General features: G+C 38.1%; 1 protein-coding gene across 4 annotated transcripts in view; it reads left to right on the forward strand.

Moving 5' to 3' along the window:
* LOC127617645 (stromal membrane-associated protein 1-like) overlaps window positions 1-25,329 on the forward strand; it is a 142,587-nt gene that overhangs the window by 38,862 nt on the left and 78,396 nt on the right. For 2 of the 4 annotated variants that reach the window (XM_052089661.1, XM_052089660.1), the window contains exons 2-5: window positions 361-494; window positions 6,475-6,560; window positions 16,005-16,080; window positions 23,687-23,758. In XM_052089661.1, coding sequence (XP_051945621.1) covers window positions 361-494; window positions 6,475-6,560; window positions 16,005-16,080; window positions 23,687-23,758 — 368 coding nt within the window. The remainder of the gene's footprint in view (window positions 1-360; window positions 495-6,474; window positions 6,561-16,004; window positions 16,081-23,686; window positions 23,759-25,329) is intronic. The other 2 variants (XM_052089663.1, XM_052089662.1) reach the window with 1 other exon arrangement.

The following is a 25,329-nucleotide window of genomic DNA, read 5'->3' on the forward strand; positions in this document are numbered from 1 at the left end:
GGGTTCTGAACACTTTATTAATGCACTGTATATTGTCTGTCTATTGACTGAGTGAAAGCCGTAAGCAGATGTGCTACCTGCTGCTCTCATCTCTGCTTAGAAAACTTGATTGAATTGTTAGGACAGCAAAATTGTATCGTTTAGATATTGTTTTTTGCAATCAAATCAGAATACAGTTTATTCAGTGCCTTAGAGGGGCAAATTTAAAAGGCAGTTTGAGGTAGCAACATGACTAAGAAGATTTATTTTATCCTTTGTTTCTTCACTGCCTGTTATGATTTGACTTATACGTTTCAGATAATGAGAAGTACAGCAGTTAACTCCAAGTTTAAAATCGACCTGCTTTCTTTTTCTCTGCAGGACCTCGATGGGCCTCTTGGAATCTGGGTGTGTTTATGTGTATCCGCTGTGCTGGAATCCACCGTAACCTGGGAGTGCATATATCACGTGTCAAATCAGTCAACCTGGACCAATGGACCCCCGAGCAGATACAGGTGTGTTTGTTATGTGTAAAGGGCTGTTCACACAGATTATTTTTGTTTCCGTCTGGGTTTGTTTTCCATATATTTCTTTTTCGATGTAAATCTGCGCTTTTAGATTAAGGTTTTTGACTGTTGTGCCGTGTCCAGCTGATTTTTCAGTGTGTTGCCAAGCAGTCTAGTGTTTTTAAGATACTGTTTCAGGTGAAAAAGAAAGTCAACTTTTAGTAGTGCGCCTCAAGACATCGGTCTGTTATATCACGTCTAACATTTTTTAGCACAAGAATGCTTTTGGGATAAGCCCTTTTAGCCCAAAATCCAATAGGACATTTATCAACACAAGAAAGAAAACTACTTGTAAATGTATTAAATGTTTACTAAATGGAAATGTACTCATACAGTCATTCATGGGGCTATTTATTGATGCCTCCATATCATAACTCATTAAGTTCAGTCATTTTTATTTGTATAGCACTTTTCACAACACGCATCGTTTCAAAGCAGTTTTACAGAAAATCATGCTTTAACAGACAGTGAAACTGTAATATCTATAAATTCTTAGTCATCATTGTATAATTTGATTAAATATGATTGTAAATATAAATAATTAAATAATTGTATTTAGAACCCCAGTGAGTAAGCCGAAGGTGACTGTGGCAAGGAACCCAAAACATCATGTCATCACTCAGCGACACATAGGAGTGGAGTCTGACAGAAAGCAGGAACGAAGCTGGATCTGGCTCGGGATATGAATCCCGAGGTTGATACAGGGAAACAAATAGAATAATATTAGTGTAGATGCCATTCAATTTATTGCAGAGCTATAGATTATTAGAAATGTTTCTGAGGAATGTTTCTGGATCCGGCAGACCTAACTAAAGCAGCCTTATTGTGAGTTAATGGATAAATTAGGGGTATGCCTGGCTAAATAGATGAGTCTTTAGTCAAGACTTAAACTGAGTGAGTGTGTCTGTGTCCCAAACAGTGTTAGGGAGACCATTCCATAGTTTAGGATGTCCATGACCAAGGGTCTCGAGATATGTAAAACAGAATTTGACGTTCATCAAGCACAAGTGTACACAAAACATGCAGTGAAAATAAACCAGTTTTCTCCCCATAAAGAATGCCGGGGTCATTGTGGCGAACCAGTTTTCTCATACAATGTTCATACAATGTTCCCCATTCAAATACCATGGATATATATTCTGCCATAATCCCTGCTGTAGATACATTTTAGGGCATCTATAATTTATGCCTAAATACAATAAAGGCAAAAACATTGTCAAACTAGCCACAGTATTGAACTAGCCCTCCGCTGTGTCGCTGTTTCTGGGGCAGTCGCCAAATGTAAGCCAAGCATGCCATCAATTGGTTAGATGTCACGCTGCAGGCAAGAGCCATGCATTAACCTGTCTGTCGGCTTGGCAGCAGCTGTAGGGCATTTTGAACTGGGTACTTTGAACGATAAAGCATGGTTATGTAATTCAATTCAGACAGGCTTTGCTGGTGTTCAATGGGGTTGTTCCGACAGACGTTTTTTTTCGGGAAGCCCTGTTTTTGATTCGGGAAATTCACTCTCTCTTAGAAAGAGGCAATTGAGGAGAATCCCCATTCTCAGAGAATGTGGCTTTTACAGCCGTTATTTTCTTTTCCTTAAAAAAGACAGCTGCTTTTGTCCCATTCTGGATTATTGAGATGTTTGAATTTTGCTGTAATTAAATGTAAATTCTGAATGCTCAAGCAGAAACAAGTGCAGCCGGGGGACTGGTTTGTGACTATAGGTTTAAAGGATGTTTATTTCCATATTCAGATTGCGCCAAAGGATAGGCTGTTTTGGGGGCGAGCATATACATTTTGCATTCTTCCGTTGCACTGGCACCATGCACTTTCACAAAAGGCATGGATGCAGCTTTGATGCCCTTATGGATTCAAGGCATCCGCGTTTTGTATTATCTCTGTGATTTGTTGGTGTTTGCCCACTCTGAGACTCTGGCTGTCCAACATCGGGATGCCGTTCTCAGCCATTTGATCTAGGGCTGTGTTTAACCTAGACAAGAGTGCCCTGTTGCCAGGGCAACAGACTCAGTTTCTAGGGGGGAGCTGGATACATGACCAATATAGGTGCATCTGTCGCCAGTTTGTGTTCTCTCGTTTCGCCAGTGTCTAGCGATGTTTGTTAATATTACAGGTTTTTGGGGCTCATGATGGTGGATTCCGCTGTCATTCCCTTGGACATTTTGCATGAAAGACCTTTTTAGTGCTGAATAAACTCCACAAAGGGACTTCAACCATTGATGCATGCCTTCCGTCTTTTCAAAGAGACGTGTGGGTGCTAACGAACTCTTTTACTATGGAAACAGACACTCCTTTTGATGTCTGGCGTACCGTTGGGACAGGCGTGTCACCACAAAGTTATAACGACAGACACCTCCTCCAACGGGTTTGGCTTCTGTTAGTGGCGCCGTTTTGGCCATCTCAAGTATGGTTTTTGACTCTGGTCTCTCTCCTGGAGGAAATGCCTTGGGAGATTCCAGTCAGAACAGACATGCTGTCTCAGGCTTGGGGCAGCATTTGGCACCCCCGCTAGACATGTGGAAGTTATGGGTATGGCCCCTCAATAGGGCGCTCTTTTGAATGAACTGTTATCCCCCGCTGTGGTTGATGGCATTCTGAACTCTAGAGCTCCATCAACTTGAAAACTTTATACGTTCAAGTGGTGTATTTTTCTCCTTGGTGTACGCCACAAGGTGAAAATCTAGTTCGCTGCCCTGTCGGTACAGTGCTGAATTTTTTGCAAGGGCGATTTTGGGCCGGGGTTGCCCAATGCTTTAAGTCTATAGTGGCTGAGGATGCGCTTATCAATGCAATCTCAGTCGGTAGACATTCTCTTGTCTCTCGTTTTGTGTATGAGATATGCAGGCCTTCTTGTCCTGTCCGCGTTCCGTTATGGGATTTATCTGTTGTTTTAGAGGTGCTCTCGGGTGCTCCGTTTGAGCCTTTTGCAACAATCGCTGATATGCTCTTAAAATGGCCTTGATAATAGCATTAAACATAATTTAAAGGGTTGGTTAATAGCATGCCCTGTCGATCAATCCCTTATTTTGGGCCAGGGTGTTTAAGACTGTTGTTAAGACCACATTTGGGCTATTTACCTAAAGTTGTTTTTAAATCATTTCACTTGTAGACTTTTAATTTTCAGGCTTTCTAACCTCCCCCATTTGAGTCGGAGAAGTATGAAAGATTGCATATCCATTGCCCTGTTCAGGTGCTGCGAGTCTATTTTGACCGTACTAGCCAGTGGTGTAAGTCAGAGCATTTGTTTGTGTTCTTTGGTGACCTTAATAGGGGGGTTTCAGTGTCCAAGCAAAGACTGTCGCTTACTGATGCAATTTCAAGTGCTAACAAAGCGCACTTTACCTTCGACTTTGCGTTTTCGAGCCCATTCTATGATGAGCATTGCATCCTCATAGGCTTTTGCAAGAGGTGCGTCCTTAGAAGACCTTTGTATGGCGGCAGGGTGGTCCTCTCCACATAAATTTATTAGATTTTATAATCTGGATGAGGGTTTGACTCCAGCTCAAGTTCCTAAGAAAGCTAATGCCTGAGTTTCATGAAACGCAACCCTGGTTCTCTGAGTGGAAACGAGAAGCTACATTGTGCCTACCTGCATAAAATCGGACTCGATGGCACCAAAGCGAGAATTTCCTTCAGAGTGCACAATCTTAAACAATAAAAGACAAGGCTGAATCCAGCTACTTAATCGCCAGCTTCATATTCAGTAAAAGGATCTTCTTCACCACTACACCACTCAGTCGGTGGAGAGTAAAATCTGAAAATTTACTAGCCTCTAGCTAGTGTCTAACAACATGTTTGGGACATATACCTGTGTGATTAACTTACAATTTAGAGGGCAGCAAATGCACTTGGGGTTACTGAGGTGCTTGCTTATTTACTTAAAGAAGTCCTGAACTATATATGGTTTACTTTTATGTACATGATATGCTTTATCATGTATAGTTATATAGCATTATTAGGTTTCTTAACCCTCTGGGGTCTGAGGGTATTTTGGGCCCTGGATAAGTTTTGACATGCGTTGACATTTGTGCTTTTTTCAGTTGCTTAAAAACATATTAATGGCAACGTCTGATAACCCTGTATTCAGCACAAACTGGGCTACAATAATATATGAGCAACATGTATGTACAGGTTTGTATTTTTGAGAAAATAACGTTTATGTATGGTTTTTGAAAAAACTTGAATTTTAAGTCACTGAAATGAGGTCCTATAACAGATACTAAACATTTGTCCACAATACTTTTGAGAACTGGATCTTGTAGCCTAGAGTTTCTGCTACAAAATGATGTGAAAACCATCCTGATCACTCATTCATACAAAACAATATAGTAATTGAACTTTAGTAAGACAATTTTAGTGTTGAAAGGTAATATGCGAGGAGGCGTGAATGATCATGAATATTCACTGAGAGACAAAGACCCCTCCCCTGGGCCTATCAATGAGGGATAGAGAATGAATGTGAGGAGACTTAATGATCCAAATCAAGTTTTAATTTAAAAGAAGTAATCTGACTATATATTTTCTTTACATAAATAAACAGTTTTCTATTTGAATATATTGTAACATGCAATTTGGGATCAAAGCTGAATTTTCAGAATCATTACTGCAGTCTTCAGTGTCACATGATCATTCAGAAATCATTATAAGATGCTTATTTTCTAATATGGGCATATTTAAAGTGCATTTTACTCATTTACACCTGAACACATATTTGCAAGCACAAGCTTTGTAGATGATAATGAGGCAGCATAAACGCTATTTAAAATATAATCTAAACATTCATATAATTTTATATCATATTACATATCATATTTATATTATACAGCATACAATTTAAATACCTGCTATAGCGGAAACAGCATTTAAATGTAACTAAATCTTGCTTATTAGGACATATTTCAAATGTCAATACTCTAAATCCTGTCTGGAAACAGTCCCACTAGTAAAATATGTACATGTTTATATAAAATAGCATGTCAACTAATGAAAACTAAATGACTTACTCATCTGAAATTGTATCCTCGGCTGGATCAAGTCTCTCTTCAAAATACAAATGTTCATCGGAGTCCCACTCTTCTTCTGAGGAAAATGTTAACTCTTCTATACTATCCTGGAGCTTTCTGGTCTGTGTATCGTTGCAAACGCGCAGAAAAATGAAATAAATGTGTTTAAATCAAACCTCACAGTCGCCTGTGTATCGTTACAAACACACAGAAAAGTTGAGTTGTGTTGTGTTTACTCTAAACCTCAGAGTCGGGGGCGTGTATGTTTGCGTTGATCGTTCAGGACATTAGTGTATGAATGGCACGATCTGCTGGTGGGTGTGATCACATTACAGATAATGAGATGGACTGGTAAAAACTGTACATCGCTTTGTTTTATACAGATTACATTGCAGGAGAATATTTGTTTTAAATTTGAATTGTTTTATTTAAAAGTAGAAATCTTAAGCTTTCTTTAGATATGTTTCATGTTTGTGTGATAAGTATTCGCAGCGCAGTTCATTTTTGTGATGTGTTTCTGAAATATGCTTGTGAACACAGAGACTGCAGAAAGCTCACCCTTTTTATTTTCTTTATTTTACAAAAGCACAAGGTTTTGTTGTTATTGTGAGTGTACACAAATAAAAGTAGACCTTTATAGTTTCTAATGATGTCTTACACTTATCTGTATACCCAAAATTGACGGAGAATTTTAAGTTGTTTCTGCTGTAATGAAGAAAATATCCAGCAGGACGCGCAGAGGGTTAAAGCTTTGAAAGAAGAATCTAGATGTCAGTGTGGTTACATCAGTGCATTTTTAATTTTTACTCTGTCTGTTCAGCTGCGACCCTGCTTATTGCTGCGGGCCGCTAAATTTTGCTAGATGTTTTGTGATCTTGTTTTCCTATTTACCTCTTTCTCTTCTTTTCTCTGTTTAGAGTGTGCAAAGCATGGGCAACACCAAGGCAAGACAACTGTACGAAGCTCATCTCCCAGAAAATTTCAGACGACCACAAACCGACCAGTATCCTTGTATCTGTGTGTTTGTGTGTTATTAAAGCTACACTATGTAATTTTTTTTTCTTTTTTTTTTCTATTTTTTTTTGTAACAAAATGTTATTAATGAGAGAGAGTGCAACAACAATCCATCTTACAAACCATGTCTTTACCCAAATACACTTTGATAAACCTATTATAATAATGTATATTTTAGAGCTGTCAAGACGGATTTAGCTGGTAATTGCTTAAATGCGTCATTTGCCTGTGTGTGTTGACGTCATATCTGTACACAGAGACAATATGCTCCGGCTACTGTAGCATGTGTATGGTGAGGGAGTAGCTGACGCTGAACGTTTGTTGAACAAGAAAAATTGACCATGGATCATTCAAAAAGGCAAACCTCTGGGGAACCTCCGGTTGTAAAAACAAAGAAACCCCAAACAGATCTTTTAATAAAACTTGAATCAACATCGGCTTGGCTTTTCAGAGGTGGCAACAACTCCGAGATCTGAAAGGTTGCTTTGTTTTTTTTTTTTACTCAACAGGTAAAATATATATATATATATATATATATATATATATATATATATATATATTTTATATGGTTTATGTTAGGGCTGCACAATTTGGACAAAAAGTAATATTACGATTATTTAGAAAAATATTGCAATTTGAACTGCGATTATGATGGTAATGTTTTCCACATGTTCATCTGCAAAAAGGCTGCTGGGGTTTTCACACTTGAGCCCTCTTAAAAAGAACCAAACTGAGACCTTTTTTCAGTTCACCCACAAACAAATAAATATATAAACAGTTAAAAAAAAGTCTTCTTCATATTCAATTGTTACTATCCACCGTGTACCTGTTTTTGTCCATTTTGTGATGGACAAAAACAGCCCACTAATCATCATCATTTTGAAACAGTCAACTTGAATATTAGGGATGATCCAATCAGGATTTTAATATCTGATACCGATCACCAATTTTCTTTTCATCTCATCAATCGATGCTGATCATTTAACTTTTTATCAGCAGCTATGTCAAAACTAATTATATGTAAGCTTTCTGCTCATGCCACTGTTAACTGAATTACCCTGTTGGTAAAGCCATAGTTGTTGCCAAGTTTTTGCTGGCAAAAATGTTGGTTGATTGAATAATGCAAGAAACACAAAATATAATTTATAAATATAAATGTTACTCTTTATTCTAGGCCTTTAAAAACTATTTGGCTTATACAAATTATTCTTTACTATATATAAGATAGTCCTATAGAATGAGGCTTAATGTCAAACTGAAGTTGAACTGATAACCCATTGGTGTAATTAAATTTAAAGTGACAATTTTGGTTAGTTTGTCATCATTTAATATAATTATTTTTATTAATTATTTTATTATATATAATTTAGCAATTTATTATATTATAGTAACTACATTTTTTATATAGATTTATTAAATGTACGTTCCTTCCTTTTAAATATTCCGTGGGGAGTGTAATAAGTGCGACACACTCTCTCGTGAGGTAAACAAATGACAGGGGACTGGATGAAGAGAAGTTTCTGGACTCTACAGGTGTTACTGTTAATGCTGTTTGCTCAGCAAGCATTTAATAAAGATGATTGAATTATACCCCATCTTGTATTCTGCGTTATTGTTATGATACCTGTGCCTGCGGAGACTGAGATGCTGCTACTGCAGATAATAATAAAAAATGCTTCATGCAGGATGCGCCAGTTTAGTTTAAATAAAGAGTTTAGCGCATGTTAGCAAACGGAACTGATCTCAGAGCACTCTGAAAACACTGTACCAATGCTCTAACTTAATGTAGACTGGACAGAGCAGCGCAAATAAACTTTGATGAGAGCGGAATATTTAATTAATTAAATCACAGCCTTTTGCAATTTAATAATCACACAAGGTCATATCGTGGTTTGAATTTTATTTCGATTAATTGTGCAGCCCTATTTTACGTATAATTGTGTAATCACACACACACACGTCTATGTATGTGTAGTGAAATACAATAATTATACTGTAATCGGTGCAGAACTTTTCACTTACTAGCACATGTGTGTATTTTTCTTTATAACAGTAATCATTTATATCATTAAATCCTTTAATCCTTGGCTTGCCAAGGACATATGAGTCTTGAAATGTTGACCATTGGTTGGTAACAATGACAATTTATAATTAGTTACTACCGTGGTCCATTTGGACAGAATATCCTGTAGTTATAAAAACGTAACAACGTTTGACTTTATAAGATTAGCAATCGTTATGTCTAATGTTAACACTTTGCCTAACTTTTGTAATAAAATGTATTTCAAAACATCAATGTTTCCAATTAGGCAAAACAACAGCATAAGATATGGCACTTACCTACTAGTATTTGGTAGCATTGCCAATTTAAATTGTTTAACTTGGATCAAACATTTTAGTTAGCCTTGCACAATTTTCTCGCAATAAGTTGCTGGAATTTTGGCCCATTCCTCCAGACAGAACTGGTGTAAAAGAGTCAGGATTGTAGGCCTCCTTGCTCGCACATGCTTTTTCAGTTCTGCCCACAGATGTTCGGATTGAGGTCAGAGATTTGTATTGGCCACTCCAGTACCTTGACTTTGTTGTCCTTAAGCCATTTTGCCCCAACTTTGGAGGTATGCGTGGGGTCATTGTTTATGTATTTTTGACCAAACTTTAACTTCCTAGCTGACGTCTTGAGATGTGGCTTTAATATATACACACAATTTTCCTTCCTCTTGATGCCATCTATTTTGTGAAGTGCACCAGTCCCTCCTGCAAAGCACCCCCACACCCCCATGCTTCGCAGTTGGGATGGAGTTCTTCGGCTTGCAAGCCTCATCCTTTTTCCTCCAAACATAATGATGATCATTATGGCCAAACAGTTCCATTTTTGTTTCATTAGACCAGAGGACATTTCTCCAAAAAGTCAGATCTTTGTCCCCATGTGCACTTGCAAACTGTAGTCTGGCTTTTTATGGTGGTTTTGGATCTGTGGATTCTTCCTTGCTGAGCAGCATTTCAGGTTATGTCGATATAGGACTCGTTTTAATGTTGATGTAGATACTTGTCTACTGGTTTCCTCCAGCATCTTCACAAGATCCTTTGCTGTTGTTCTGGGATTTATTTGCACTTTGTACCATACTATGTTCATCTCTAGGAGACAGAATGCGTCTCCTTCCTGGGCGGTATTATGGCTGTGTGGTCCCATGGTGTTTATACTTGAATACTATCGTTTGTACAGATGAACGTGGTACCTTCAGGCATTTGAAAATTGCTCCCAAGGATGAACAAGACTTGTGGAGGTCCACCAATTTTTTTTCTGAGTTCTTGGCTGATTTCCTTTGATTTTCCCATGATGTCAAGCAAAGAGGCACTGAGTTTGAAAGTAGTCCTTAAAATGCATTCACAGGTACACCTCCAGTTCACTACACCTCCTATCAGAAGATAATTGGCTAATTGACTTCATTTTCTGGAATTTTCGAAGCTGCTTAAATGCACAGTTAACTTGGTGTATGTAAACTTCTGACCCACTGGAATTGTGATTATAGTCAATTAAAAGTTAAAAAATCTGTCTGTAAACAATTGTTGGAAAAATGTATTGTTTCGTGCACAAAGTAGATGTCCTAAACGACTTGCCAAAACTATAGTTTGCTAATATGAAACCTGTTGAGTGGTTAAACATTTGTTTTAATGACTTCATCCTATGTCTGTGTAAACTTCTGACTTCAACTGTATTTGTCCATTCGCTCTAAGATGTCCTGTATCCATGTGGATACAGATGCCTCAGACTACATTCATCTTTGCAGAGGAGCAGAGCCAAAGCACAGCCAAAACAGCGTTCTTCCGTTTAATTTTTTTAACCGCTAGAGGGCCAAAAGTTATACAGTGCCATAAAGCATTTTTTAGGGTTATGGAACATGTATATTGACAGAGTCTAGAGTTGACAGTAAATTATTATGGAGAATGTAATCGGAAAATACAACGCTGGTCAGATTCATGTCTGATTTTCCCATATGAGCAGCCTAAATACACTATATGGCCATAAGAATGTAGACGACCCATTCTATTTATAAGTTTGTTTGCTCCATTAATTCAAGTGAAGTCAAATCATAATTCTACTGCATACAGTGGTAATCTAGGGCATTGTGTTCTTCCAACTTTGTGGCTAAGGTATGATGGTGGGTCCTTTTCTATTCCAGGATGAACACACCCTGAGAATAAAGTGAGGTCCGTAAAGAAATTTAGTCGCCGAGTTTGGTGTGGAAGAACAAAGCCCAGATCTGAACCCCATTGAACATATTTGGGGTAAACTGGAACGGCAAGTGTGAGCCAGGCCCAATCGCTCAACATCAGTGACCACTTTTACATGCACTTAAAAAAAGGTTTATTCCAGGGGTTTTGCAGATAACTGCATTCTGAAACGTAATGTAAACAAGATCGTTGATTAACTCACGCTGTTTAAAGAGAAAGCGATTTAACACACCTAGTTTTCTCCTGAAGAATGTGGCTCATTGTGGTCATGTAAACGTATAGGTTGCGTTTTAACAGGTTTTTTTTTTTTAGGAGTGCTGAATGCTGAAGAGAAGCTTAGACTACAGCCTCAGAAGAACTGGCATAGGAAGCACACAGCCTAACTAGTCTGCAGCCTTCCAATTAAGAAGCACCGTAAATGTCAACCCAGTGGAAAGAATAAAACATTTTTGGAAGTACAATGGGAAAATCACACTAGCTATAAACTATACCCATTTATACACACCAATGTAAAATACTGACTGTCCCTCATGTTCGTGTATATGCACCCTTACATTGGGAAAATCTTGGAATTTTATAAGAGGGAAACCCCACTAAGGTCGCTATAGAAAGTGAAGGAAACCAATACAGCAACAATTCTGGAATATATGGAAAGAAAACAAACAAAAAGAGAATAAAAAAGTCTTCCTCTGATCCCATGTTTGTTATTTACACAAGCATCACTGGAACATTACGTTGCCGTGGAGGAAGCTGCTTACTGATTAAGCCTCATGATTATGGGAGTAAAGTGAAAGCCACGGACACAGCTCATGTAAACCCATACACTGAATTTGAGCCTTAAGCTGCTTTCTCACAATTAACAGCTTTACGGTATCCATGTAAACATAGTCAGAGCCTGACCTCGCTAAAGCTCCAGTTTCTAAATGGGAGCACATCACGGTAGCCATGTTACTAAATAAAGTGCATTTGAAAGCCCTCCCAGAAGAGTATAAGCTGTTTTTAAGTAATGAGAGTAATACTGCTTTCAATTAATATTATATTAATAACAATTTAATGACTTACATTTTTATATACATTTAAAAAAATGTACTGTCATGGTTGTTTACACATGAAGCTACCATTGATTTTTGGTCCTGTATCATGATAATGCCACACAATTGTTTTTGTAAGGATACTATTGGATTAAAGCATTATTTTGGTTGTACTCATTTGCTTTTAATTAGCATTTAACAATTATAATTTTATTTAAACATTTTATTTCATTTGGCGTTATCAATTCTATCACAAACTGCCTTTTGGAAAATACTGTAGACTTTGGCGAATGTGGAAGTTTGCAAGTCTGACAAACTTTTTTTGTGTGAATTCACACCTCTAGCTCCAGATATGTGATTCAGTGGCAACACTGCTGTTTTCAGCACCTTCACATAGCGCAGAACTGAATGGGACCTAATGAGACCTAAGAGAAACTCAAGCTACACCTACTTTCTTCTCTCCCTTTTCATCCTCTACTTCATTCCTCTTGCCACTGGTATCCTCTTCCATTCTATTTCACACCATCAGTCTAATTGGGTGTGTGTGGCAGTCGGGACAATTCCATATTCTCCTCATTGACTCTTTCAGAAACCCTAATTGAAATTCTCTGGTATCTACTGCCTGTTATCAGCACTCCTACATTTGGTGTGGCTATGGAAATGGCTTCATTTGTATGCTGACCAATGAGTTACAATTTTCTTAACCGTCAAAATTGATTAATCTGGACTGCGGCGGTGAGCTTCCTCTACAAACCTGCTTTGATGGAATTTGCTGTATCACAGGTGTGCTTTCAAAATGTGGATCTTTTGTGCTCTAGTGTGGGGGTCTCACTCACTCACTCTCTCACCTTTTGGATAGTTTGTTTGTTATATATTATGTCTGTTAAGGGAATTGTAAAATGAGCACAATCCTAGTTTGTTTACTATGGCGGCTGTGGAACTCCTCTCCTTACTCAGTGCAGGTTTTAGGCCAATCACAGGCTGCAGTTCTTCCCACAATCCCTAAAGTACCTACCCCAGAGTTGGAGATAAAAATGGACGAGACGGACACGTGAGCATCAAGAAGGGAGCAGAAATGGATTGCGGGAGGCAGGGAGCAGAAATGGATTGCGGGAGGCAGGGGTTTGTAGTAGAATGGTGAACAATGGGGGAAACAACACACAAATCTGCCTGAGTCACAGTGAACTGCATGAAAGAAAGTTAAACTGTTAAAAAGAAACCAATTGAACTTTATGAGAAAAAGAGAAATTATGAGCAGCCACATCAAAAGAAGGTATCTCAGCCATACACAATGAGCCAATTTATTTCAAACAGAAGAAAGAGTACTTTTTAAAGCATTTCCTCTTTTCTCACCGATCTGACATTCACATTAACACACCCAACTCCTCCATTAGTAAGATCATGAGAAGAGAAGAGAGGTGGTAAGTGGGAAGAGAGGTTCGGAAAAAATGTTCTCCTGTAAGCTGTGCATACACAGCCACACGCTTTTGTTGCTTCCATGCAGACAGAAAAATTCAGAGAAGAAAGTAGACTCAAAAATATGCGGGGAAAGAGCTAAACGAATGATCAAAGCGTGCTCTACTGTTGTCCAACATCATGTGAACCATCCATCCGAATATTGCATGGAAATAACATGGTGTTGATTAATTATTGATTAACATACAATACTGAGATTTCAAGTTCACAGCGGCACGTACATAAAACCACAATAACCATGTAATATAAATATATATACAAGTTATAATTATTAATTTATACTTAATTCATGTTTTATAATGAAATGCAATTTATAATACATTTTACTTAATATTTACTGTATATATATATATATATATATATATATATATATATATATATATATATATATATATATATATATATACATATACACACTCACCTAAGGATTATTAGGAACACCTGTTCAATTTCTCATTAATGCAATTATCTAATCAACCAATCACATGGCAGTTGCTTCAGTGCATTTAGGGGTGTGGTCCTGGTCAAGACAACCTCCTGAACTCCAAACTGAATGTCAGAATGGGAAAAAAAGGTGATTTAAGCAATTTTGAGCGTGGCATGGTTGTTGGTGCCAGACGGGCTGGTCTGAGTATTTCACAATCTGCTCAGTTACTGGGATTTTCACGCACAACCATTTCTAGGGTTTACAAAGAATGGTGTGAAAAGGGAAAAACATCCAGTATGCGGCAGTCCTGTGGGCGATAATGCCTTGTTGATGCTAGAGGTCAGAGGAGAATGGGCCGACTGATTCAAGCTGATAGAAGAGCAACTTTGACTGAAATAACCACTCGTTACAACCGAGGTATGCAGCAAAGCATTTGTGAAGCCACAACACGCACAACCTTGAGGCGGATGGGCTACAACAGCAGAAGACCCCACCGGGTACCACTCATCTCCACTACAAATAGGAAAAAGAGGCTACAATTTGCAAGAGCTCAACAAAATTGGACAGTTGAAGACTGGAAAAATGTTGCCTGGTCTGATGAGTCTCGATTTCTACGAGATCTTAAGAATTAAGGCAGTTCTGAAGGCGAAAGGGGGTCAAACACAGTATTAGTATGGTGTTCCTAATAATCCTTTAGGTGAGTGTCTATATGATTAAAAAAGAAAGGGGATGTTGTTCAGTGGGATTCATTGACAAAACTATCTTACTTTGATGGTAAGAGTTTTTCCCTCTTGCATTGACATACAATTCCAATTTGAATGTGGTTGTCTCTTTGTGTGTCTGGGCCAGGTGTGATAGTGTTGGTGCTGTAGTGTTTTTTAATGATGAGGAATAGGTACAGATACACAGCGGACTTGACCCTTTTTGCAGGGGTTACAGTCTAGCAGCGCAAGATGCCAATTAAAGAGCTCTCACCAATGTGAGATTTGTCACCCAAATACAAGGCTTCAGACTGGGCCCTGGATCAACTTAAAAACAGAGGTTTTAAAGTTTAGCAGACTAATTGACTTTTGGATTGTTTTTTGTGTATGAGAGGAGAGGGCTTAGTGTTTGACGGGTGTGTTTGCATCAGCAGATCAGATATGCTGCTTAATTTTTATTACAGTCCCTCTTTCAGATTAAAGATATGTTTAATCTTTAGTCTTTAATCTTTAATCTTCAGATTCTGTTATGTTTAAAGCTACTTTTTCCTATCTCAGCTTAAAATGTAGACAAGTCTTTAAGTAAGCCATTTGTAGGTTGCTTTAGCAAAGAATGATAAACAGTGTGGATCTCTGGCATCATCAAAACATTAAGCTTGTTTACATCGTCACCAGAAAGTCATTTATTGCAAGAAAGCTGTTTTAGGCTGGAAAACAGCATTCCTGTTTACATGCGCTGTGTTCGCGGCATTCTCTTTTCTCCCATATACATACTGCTTGGTCTGTAAGCTGCTTGCTCCAGCAATGTTATTTCCTTGCAACACTTGTGTAAATAATAAAAATGGGATCAAGGAGGGCTTCCCATTTTATTATTTGTTGCTTCGCTTTATTTCCAGACATTCCAGCATTTTTGCTGTGTCCTTAACTTTCCATAGGAACCTGCATAGGAATTGCCCTGTTATAGTGGGTTCACCCAATGTACTTGAGCTCATATACTGATATTTTTAAATTGTGTGTAAATGGGTATGTTTTAGAGTTTGTGTGCTTTTCCCACTGTACTCCCAGAAATGTTGATTCTTTCCACTGTGTTGACTTGTTGATTGGATGTATGGCTCCATCCTATGACATTAATTATCTGGTCTATTCCACGCACATGTACACTCTTCAAGAACCTGTAAGAACACCGTTGTTGCATTTACATGGCCGCATTAGCCTCGTCCAGGAGAAACATTGGTGTGTGTTAAATCGCTTTCTCTTAATCACTTAAACGGCGGAAGGAAAATGGCATTCTCGTTTACAATGACATTGTAGAATGTTGCTTTCTGCAAAAACCTTGGAATAAACTGTTTTCTTATGTGCATGTAAACGTGGTCATTGCTGTTTGCCAAACTTGGCAACATTTGCTCAACCAATTATTAATATCAGGGAAAAAGCGCAAATCATTTTTTTTTATATTTTTGGTGCTGGTGGCACCAAAATTACATGCTTCAGCTTCACAATGATTTGTGTCTTGTATCTGATTAAAATGCATCAGTTTTTTTCAGTTTTCCTGAGTAGTGTTTCAGAGCCGTGGAGTTCTTCATCAGAGACAAGTACGAGAGGAAGAAGTACTACGATAAAAGTGCTGTCAATGGAGCCATTGTGAGTATCAGCATGCACTCATCCACTATTACATTCAATCATTTTTGAGTGTGCGTGGCATTGCAATATTCTCCAGGTCCATGACCAAAGTTGGAAGGGCTGATTTGGTGGCCAGTTGTGCTGACTAGTGAGGCCCAAAATTTATGTTACGGCCTGCATCTGTCGTTTTGTGCTCAAAAAAGGTTGATGCTGACAGGGCCAGCTGCCAATCAAACCACTCACATTCCTGCAGAAAGTCACAATAAATAGTGATTGGCCTGCCTTATTTTGCTGTGCTGGTTGTAGCCTCATGAAAATGCTTGAGCAGATTAAGCATTTAAAAAAACAGCCTCTTTTTGGCCTTCTCTGATTGCTTTAGATCACGAGAGAGTGAAACATGGCTGTAGTGCAAAGGGTTTTCGATCAAAGTCTGCAAGACTGCCCTGTCCAATTACATTTCTTCCTTCACTTACACCTACCCAGGCAGAGCTCTGCCATGCTTACTCACCCGTCTGACCAGACTAATTAAATCTATGAATGTACCTGCAAGCACAGACAACCAATCAGATGGAAAACCCTGGAAACCTAGGATGAGGTCACTCACTGAGGAGTCACAAAGTAATCAAAAGCAAAGAAAAGCAGTTAAAGGGATAGTTCTCCCAAAACTAATTATTTTGCAATGCTATTTTCTTTCTCTTTTCCATACAACAAAAGTGGATAATGGTTTTAAATGTCAAGCTCCAAAATGTAAAAAAAAAAAAAAAAAAGCACCATAAAAGTAGTCCATAGGAATGGAGTGGTATATTCGAAGTCTTCTGAAGTAATACAGTAGTAGTATGTGAGGACCAGACCATGGCAGAGGGGATTATTATCAGTGTATAATGACTTAAATTTGAGCCTGTTCCTCACACAAAGTGATAGCATGGCTTAAAAATACTTGAAATATAGCACACTAGTGCTGTTGACTACTTGATATCAATGATATGATCTGTCTATGGTGCTTTTTTGGGGGAATTAAAAATCACTTTGCACTTTTTATGCACTGTATGGAAAAGTGTTGCCTCCTGTTTTGGAGAAGAGAGAAAATTATATTGATTTGGAATAGCATGAGATTGAGTAAATAATGTCAAAATATATATTTTGTGGGGTGAATTGTGTATTTTAATGAATAATAAAAAAAAAAGCAATGTTGTGGCGTGTTGTGTTGTAGTGCTGCACAGGTGCTGCCAGAAGTCTGTCTGTGATTCTAGGTTGTCCTTGTCCACCCACTCTGTCAGAGCCTTTTATATGCAAATAAATTATTTAAAATGACTCGTTATCAGTTTAAGGCATTTTGCCTTGTGTGAGGAGGGGGCCTGGATGAAAAGGAGACACCGTAAAGAAAGAAAATGGAATGAAAAGGTGAGAGAGAACAAAGTGGAGTGAAGGACTGAGTGTGTCACTTTGAGTTGAACGCAAGAGCAGATAATGATTTATTGACAACAACTGTGTGTGTGTGTTTTAAGTATATTAATCTTATAAACAGGGTCATGGATATTTTTAGTTTTTAAAAATAGCATCTTCCAGCCCTATTTTTTTTAATTTATTTTAATTAATTTTTTTGAAAAGAGCTCTGCTCTAAAATATTTTGTAGGCTCAGTGTTGCTCTTTTGTAGAGCTTTTCAAGAATACAACTTGCTCTCAAGCTATGGTGATGTCCAATTCATGAGTGAACCATCATTTTGGGTTCGTTATACTAAATTAATTGGTCAAACCGGTTCACAACAATGACTTCTTGTTCACAACCGGTTCTGAACAATTCATTAGAAAATCAGTCTAAACCAAAATGATATTTAAACAATCACTAACCACTAGAAAAGTCACAGGGAAAAATAATTGATTCAAAAGTCTTTGAACCCTGTAAACTAAACTATATGTAATTTTTAATTTTATTTTATTTTTTTTGGCAAGAGGATGTAACTGAAACGGTTACATTCTCTTGCCAAAAAAATTTTAGAATTTTTTTTTTTGCTAGAAACCATGCATTCATATATAATTAGGCTGTGCAACAATCATGGAATTGTATACACATATACACACAAAAAAAACCCAACCTAATCTCATATAATGAATGCTACTATAATAAAATTTTTGCAAACTGGCTTTTATGTGCATTTTGTTGCAGGTTACTGGTGAAATGAACGTTATAGGCGCTACAACAACTGCGTTTTCACTTTCATAAAATCACCACTACAACGGCTGATTATGACTTTATTAACACTTATCTTTCACACTATTACTCACACACTGTTGTATTATGATATCGAAACACTTCTACTCTCATCTGGCATCATCTGAAAACTTATACATTTTAATGCTTGTATTACAGACTCACCTACATTTACACACTTATTACATATGGGGTTAGCTTCTGAGTTAGCTCACCTCATAGAGTGTTTGGCTTTGCTTTCTGAAGACAGCGGTTCAAAACCAGTCAAGCACCGCAAGCTAACACATGAGACGAGTGTCATAGAAGTGACATGAAATTATGTGGTGGCTTCAGAAAATGTGATTTTCCTTTTTTCTTTTTTTGGACACTTGGTTAGGTTTAGGCATTGGTTTAGGTAAAGGATGTCTGTTTTGTGTAACTCTAACACCCTGTGTACACCAGGTGCAAGCGTCACTTTAAAAATAATAGAACCCCATTGTAAACAGTGATGCTGACTACACTGGAAGTGTCCATTGCGGCGCGTTAGTCACACGGACAATAAATGGGTGTCGCGTTCTATTTTGCTGGCTCTACTACATACATTAAACAGTTTAGAATGGTTAGCTTGAGTTGAATGCCACAAAAATGTGCTTGGAATGACATGAGGCTGAGTAAACTACAACAACTTTTTTAGTTTTGGCTGAACTAACCCTTGAATGCTGCTGTTGGACTTGGGAAGAAATAATGCTAAATAAAATACTAGATTTGGCCAGGGTCAATATTTCATGGCACAACTTGCCCCAATGGTGTTTCAGTCTAAAGCCCTGTACAGGTATGCTGCCACTCTTATCAATGTGATGTGAACTCTAAGCCTGAAATGGAGGCATCTGATTGGCAGCCTCTCTCATCTGGATGTGGAAGAGAAAAATCAATAGTGCCTGTTTCTATCCATGACCGTGAGAGATGCAATATTGCAGCCTTTCCTTACTTCAATTACTAAAACAAGCTTGAAAGAGTTTAACGAACCCTCCCTCTCTTTCCTTCTTTTTGTTTCCAGCGTGCCAGTAATGAAAGTTTGGTGTGTTCTGCTGTGGCAGTAGATGGGGAATAAATATGTCTTATTGAAAAGCTTATCACGAGTCAGTGCGGTGAAGTCATGCTCCCTCTCCGCTGATTCGCACCATTTAAATGATTGTGTGTGTGTGTGTGAAGCCAACAGCGAAGCGGAACCCCTGGAAAATAAATGTCCTAGGATATTAAGCGTAAGCTTGTATTGTTTTGATGTTTTCGAAACATGTTTTTTCCTTTTCATTTTTTTTAATTTTTTTTTTATTATTATTTTGATCAAAGTGTCTCCGACACACATGTAATGTGCAAAATGAAGAATTTTGACAAGCTGTTTCAAATCTGAAGAACAGAATATAAAAAAGAAGACCGCAAGAACACATCACAGGCTCTGCTCTTCCATGGAAAATGTAACTTGATTTTCAATGTCTCTATGCTGCAGAACTGTCTGTATTAGTGTGACTGTGCGAATAAGATATCCGAGTGTAACTAATTATAGCTTTAGCCATTCGCAGCCTGTGATTGGTCTCATACCTCTCAGTTCTCCTTCTCTCACTGCAGTCATCGAAGCTTTATTCAGTCTCAAGTGACCTGAACTGCTTGGCCATTTGCACTGCATTATGGAGCATTTAGCCATCCGCTTCTTCTATTACTCCTGTCTCAGAAAAGCTTGGGACCTTTGGACCTCACACGGATGCTGTTACCTCTTTGAGAGGTTGGCAGTCTAGAAGCTTCAGGGTGTCCATTCACACTCTGGATTGATTGCTGTCTCTACTTATTGACCGCCTCTCTTCATCTCCTCCTACCCGCTGTTCTACTCTTGTATCCCCAGACGGGTGTGCGGGTATTAAATGGAATGGGGGAAGAGGAGTATTGCATGGTATTATTTAATAGCCCACTAATGAATATGGGCCAGTTCTGCAGTGGAACATGATGCTGATGCTAACCCAATAAAAGCTGATTATGAGGGGGACCCAATTAACCTGCCCAGACAGTTGTGCGCTAACTTGGGCTGTAATGGACATACTTGTTCAGCTTGGGCTCTGAGGAGCCATGCTGCTGACAGCACTACTTCTGTACTGGGACAAAAGAAAAGTAATCTGTCTCCCAGTCCCATTCTTCTTTCTTCGAACAACATCCCTCTGCCATCACCATCACCTAATTTAAGTCATTGAGTTTCATTCTTTAACCATACCTATATTTATGTGTGAAACCTGTGTGCAAATGTTTCCATGAAGAAATCATAACTAAGTTCTCATGAAACGTTGAACCAACTGAAACAACTTATGCAAAAATGACAGATTCCTGGCAGTTAAGTTTGTAATGTATATTAATTAGAAATGGAAAAATTATGTGTTCCTACAGTATGACTTATTTCAGAGCAGCAACAATTATGTTTATAACTAGATCTGGAATAGGCTCTGAATAAAATTGGCAGTCATGTGGTTTTGAGAAATGGCACACTTGAATTTAATTTCAATATCTAGCATATGTAATTTTAGGCGAGATATGTCAGTAGAGAGTAATAAATAACTGTAAAGTAGAGCTTGTGCAGAAAACCCTAATATGGAGTTTAGGTGTTTATTATGCTAATTAATAACTGCAGGCATGCATTCCCCCATTTAGAATAATCTGCATTCATCAACATTAGAACGAAGGTAAGAACAAGTTTATGAGAGTGCGCACCTGTTGTGAATCCAGTGGAATTTTTGTGCAAAAACCTTTTCTGCGGACAAAAGAAAACTTGTAATTATTAGGCAATGAGACCCAATCCTGTTCCATCATTGCCTTTTTCCACTATTCATTTGTATCTGTGCCTTTCGCCTTTGTCCTGACCAGGTCAACTCTTTCTCATCTTCTACTTTACCTTCTTCCTCTTTGTCTTTGTCTCTGTTTCTCTTTCTCTCTCCATTTGGGATTGTGTTGTCACTAAGGTGAAGGTACAGATATAGAGTAAGAACCCTGGCCCTGACCCAACCATGCCCTCCCCTTCCTGTTTCTCTTTTGCCCCAAGAGAAAGAGCCTTTGTGGGACTATTTGAAGGGGCAGAGCCATATATTTGCCCCATAGCCTTTGGAAGAGAACCTAATCAAACGTCCCAAACAAATGAAAGGGGTACACAGGGAGGATGCAGTGAGGGAAAAGGGAGAAGACAACAACAAGAAATGATGGTCAAGGGGTTGTGAATTGATCTGTATCTTCCGCAAATCATTTATTTTAGTCACTGGTGACAGTTATTCTTTTCTATGGCAAGAAAAGAAAAAGAGCTTGACTCTGGTTTTTCATTCATTCATACTGACATTCTTCAACCCCGCTTTTGTATGAAAAGGTGTCACACCTGTTTGTAAATATGATTGTCAATCTCAAATGTTGACTGTGTGAGCAAGAAAACATATTATAGTGATGAAATATCTGCTTCCTTTTTTGTGGTTTGCCTTTGCATTTCAGGTATGACCTGAAAAGCATCTGGAGCAGGTTTATTTTGTTTCTGGCATGTGTCCAAAACCTGTATACATCTGCAAAAGTGTGTCCATCAGTGCACCGTTTTTAAAGGTTAATAAACATGGGGCCCTATTTTTGGAACATTCAACCTTTAGCGCACCGAAATATGATGGCCATGAAGTTTTTATTTTTTCTTGCAAGCATGTGCTAACTATGTGCACAAGTGGGTAGATGAAAACGTGTGTGCAAAGCGCTGGATCAAGTGCAATTCTGAGGTTCTTCTCTGGTTATTGCACCATCTGTGTCCTATATTGTATTTCATGTCATGCAATGTCAAAATAAATGAAGACCGTTCATTCATTAGAATTTTGTAGTGTAAATGGGCTGTTTGCAATGCATCTCCTGCTCTGTTTGTCGCCTGTGCTGCTCTGGACGATGATGTATGTGTTGTATGTTCTCTGTCGGCCTCTCTGAGACTGATGGCTCTCGTCCTGCTTGCCCGTGTCTCACCTGCTTGAAATATGCTTTTGATTCTCTCCCATCATTCATTGTTTTGTAATGCTCTGCGCCTAGCGCAGCCATGAAAATAGAACCCATACAGTGCAAGCCGACATATGTGATTTTGGTATTAATTCTGAGAGCATTTTTTAGCAAGCAATACAACATTGGTGTCTTTTTTGTTTTTTGTTCTTTTTTGTCTACATTACACCAAGCAACAGTAATAAAAAAGTTTGTACATAATCAGAGAGGACTATTTTCAGCCTGTAGTTTCAAGTACCCCAGCTCCCAGAATCAACACAACCTATTAATGCAATCAGTACGTGAACCACTTTTTTGGTTTAGTCATACCACAAATGATGCCTTTCCACACCAGATGATGTAATTCTTTATGGCACAGAAAAAGTAATCCATATATTAAACTTGTCTTGGCCCTTTATCTATGTATCTGTTAACATATATGAGCAAGCTTTTTAAATATCACCATCTGATTGATGCGGTTATTTGCAGTGTGTACACTTGAGAGTTAATTGTATTGATTTTAGGCAGTCTTGGCCATGCAGATTGATTGACTTACTCTGACTGCAGATTCTGCAGATGGTCTCACATTATGGAGTCTTGAGCATCTGGAAAAGTGTGTGCTATTTATACCCACATGTCTTTGATGATAGATGTGTCTGCTGATTGTGCAGCTAGACCAAGATACGTGGGTCCTTTTCTTGATTTGGGTATTTGTGTAATGAAGTAAAGCAGGGTTTTTTAGACTTGCCAAATAAGATCATCCCTTTGCAAATGAATCACTTCCTGGAGGCGGCTGTATTTTTTCATGTTCAAAGACCCCTTTATACAGTGTGACACAAACAATAATTGGTAAAATAGCATTAAGACAATGCGGTTATCTCGTGCTTTTACAGTAATTTAAGAAAAAAAAAATGTTGGATTCAATAATTTGGATGGATGATGCTCTAAAGGAGTGTTAAAAATGGTTAAACATATATGTAATTAATCTCTTAAGTTAATGCTAATTTTGACAGCCCTAAAATTCATTTTGGAATCTATTTGCCTCAAAATAACTGTAGACCTCCTTGTGGCCCCCAGTTGAACAACACTGAAGTAATGTATTTGTGTGTGTGTGTGTGTGTGTGTGTGTGTGTGTGTGTGTGTGTGTGTGTGTGTGTGTGTGTGTGTGTAAGAGAGAGAAAGAGAAAATGTATCTGTATAAATGTAGCTTTTCCCAGTTTCCCTGAGGCTAAATAATTTGTCAGTGTGTGGTGCGATCAATGCAGCCTATTAATTCTGATGTCTCTCTTCTGCTTGTTCTTTTTCTCCACATCACTCTTTATCTCCATCTCATTCTCTTTAAATTGCTCTTTTTAACTCTACTTTTCTTCTAACACTCTCTTGTCTTCTCTCTCTCATCTTTCGACCCTGCAGAAGACCTCTGATGCTGCTTTGCCCTCAGTATCGTCCCCCTCTTCGCAAGCAGCTGAGAAAAGCAAACTGGAGGTACTATAGTGTTGTGCTTCTCCGTGTGCTGTGCTGATCTGTGTCGTTTGGTGATCTTGGTGCTGTGCTAAGTAATGGCAGCCTCTTAGACTGCATCACAGATTTAATCTTTTCCTTTCTAAATAGAAAGTTTATGTTTGGTGCATCCCAAATCATAGTACATTCAAAATGCAGTATATGATTGCATGAAAGAAAGTGCATCCTTGCATGCTTTTTGGATAATAGAGTCCACAATATTTTGAACGTATCACCCTTTGCCAAGATTTGTTTAAACAAATATTTTGGAGTTGACTAGTCGATTAGTCTAAAAAGATACCCATAGAAAACAGAAACAAATGTCTGTTTATGCAACGCATTTAAAATGCTTCATCTACTCCAACAGCCAAATCCGACACTAAATTCTGCGAAAATGGGCATTTACCTGTAACGTCTTACCTTGCACAATGATCATTGTACATTAAATATAGAAGGTGACCCACATTTACCAAATCAACATTTGCAAATATAGACATTTATTAAAAGCAATTGAATGAATGGTGCAGGGCCAATAGAGCAACCCTAATAGCCTATTTTAAATGGAATTCACTAAGTAAACGTTACTTTACATATTAAAACAGTCAGGACATTGTTGAAAATATTAAAGCAGTAAGCCAAATCTACTAGAGAAGAAAATGCATTGAAAAGTTGCGCATATTTCATGACTTGCATTAGCCTATGATCTGCTGTCTTTAACGGAACGTTAATAACTGGACCTGACTCGCGTGTGGCAGTTATCCTGTACTTGAAAAAGCCAGCTCGGCAGGAAAATAACTTGCAAGCATGCAAAGATTTAAAGAAGACATAACTGTAAAAACATCCATAGCCAAAGTTTTGTTATTTTCACTGCCCATGCACCACCACCAAAGTGATTTCCATAGCTACTTTGCTGGTCTTGCGAGAAAATATTTTCCTGCGCGTGCCACGAATGAGAGCGAGAAGCACACACAGCCTGAGGTGAAATGAAACTTTGTATCCATCTGCTCCAGATATCCTCTTTTTAAATAATTTGTATTGGTAATTACAGTTTAAAAGTGTACCATAAATATGACAGTAATTTAATCTTCTAAAATCAGTCTTTGTAATAGTATAAAGCTAAATGTAAACGTGTGAAAATGTTGAACAGTTTAATGGGGAAAAATATTGACGACTAGTAATTTCAGTGTCGTCTTTGTCTAGCAGCATTAGAATCATTTAGTCGACTAGTCTCGCTCATCCCTTTTATCAACATAATTCAATGATTTGGTTTTTCCTAAAACCATACTACTGATAAGCATTTGCAAAGAGCCTTGCACATTTGTGTGGTTGGAACTACCTGCCTAGTAGCCCTGCACCAGTGGTTAGAAGCATAGTTTGTTGTTTCAATTTTCTGAGTGATATCTACCATGACTTCGAATCAGCATTCGTGACCATATGAAATAATTCTTCCAGAAAGAAAGTCAGTCTTTGAAAACTGTGGTTTCTGCATCATTTTCAGTCATATGTCTTTAGCACACGATTTGTATGTCATATGACACAGGACTTAATAAGAAACA

The sequence above is a fragment of the Xyrauchen texanus genome, chromosome 24 (assembly GCF_025860055.1).
Source record: "Xyrauchen texanus isolate HMW12.3.18 chromosome 24, RBS_HiC_50CHRs, whole genome shotgun sequence".
NCBI lineage: Eukaryota > Metazoa > Chordata > Actinopteri > Cypriniformes > Catostomidae > Xyrauchen > Xyrauchen texanus.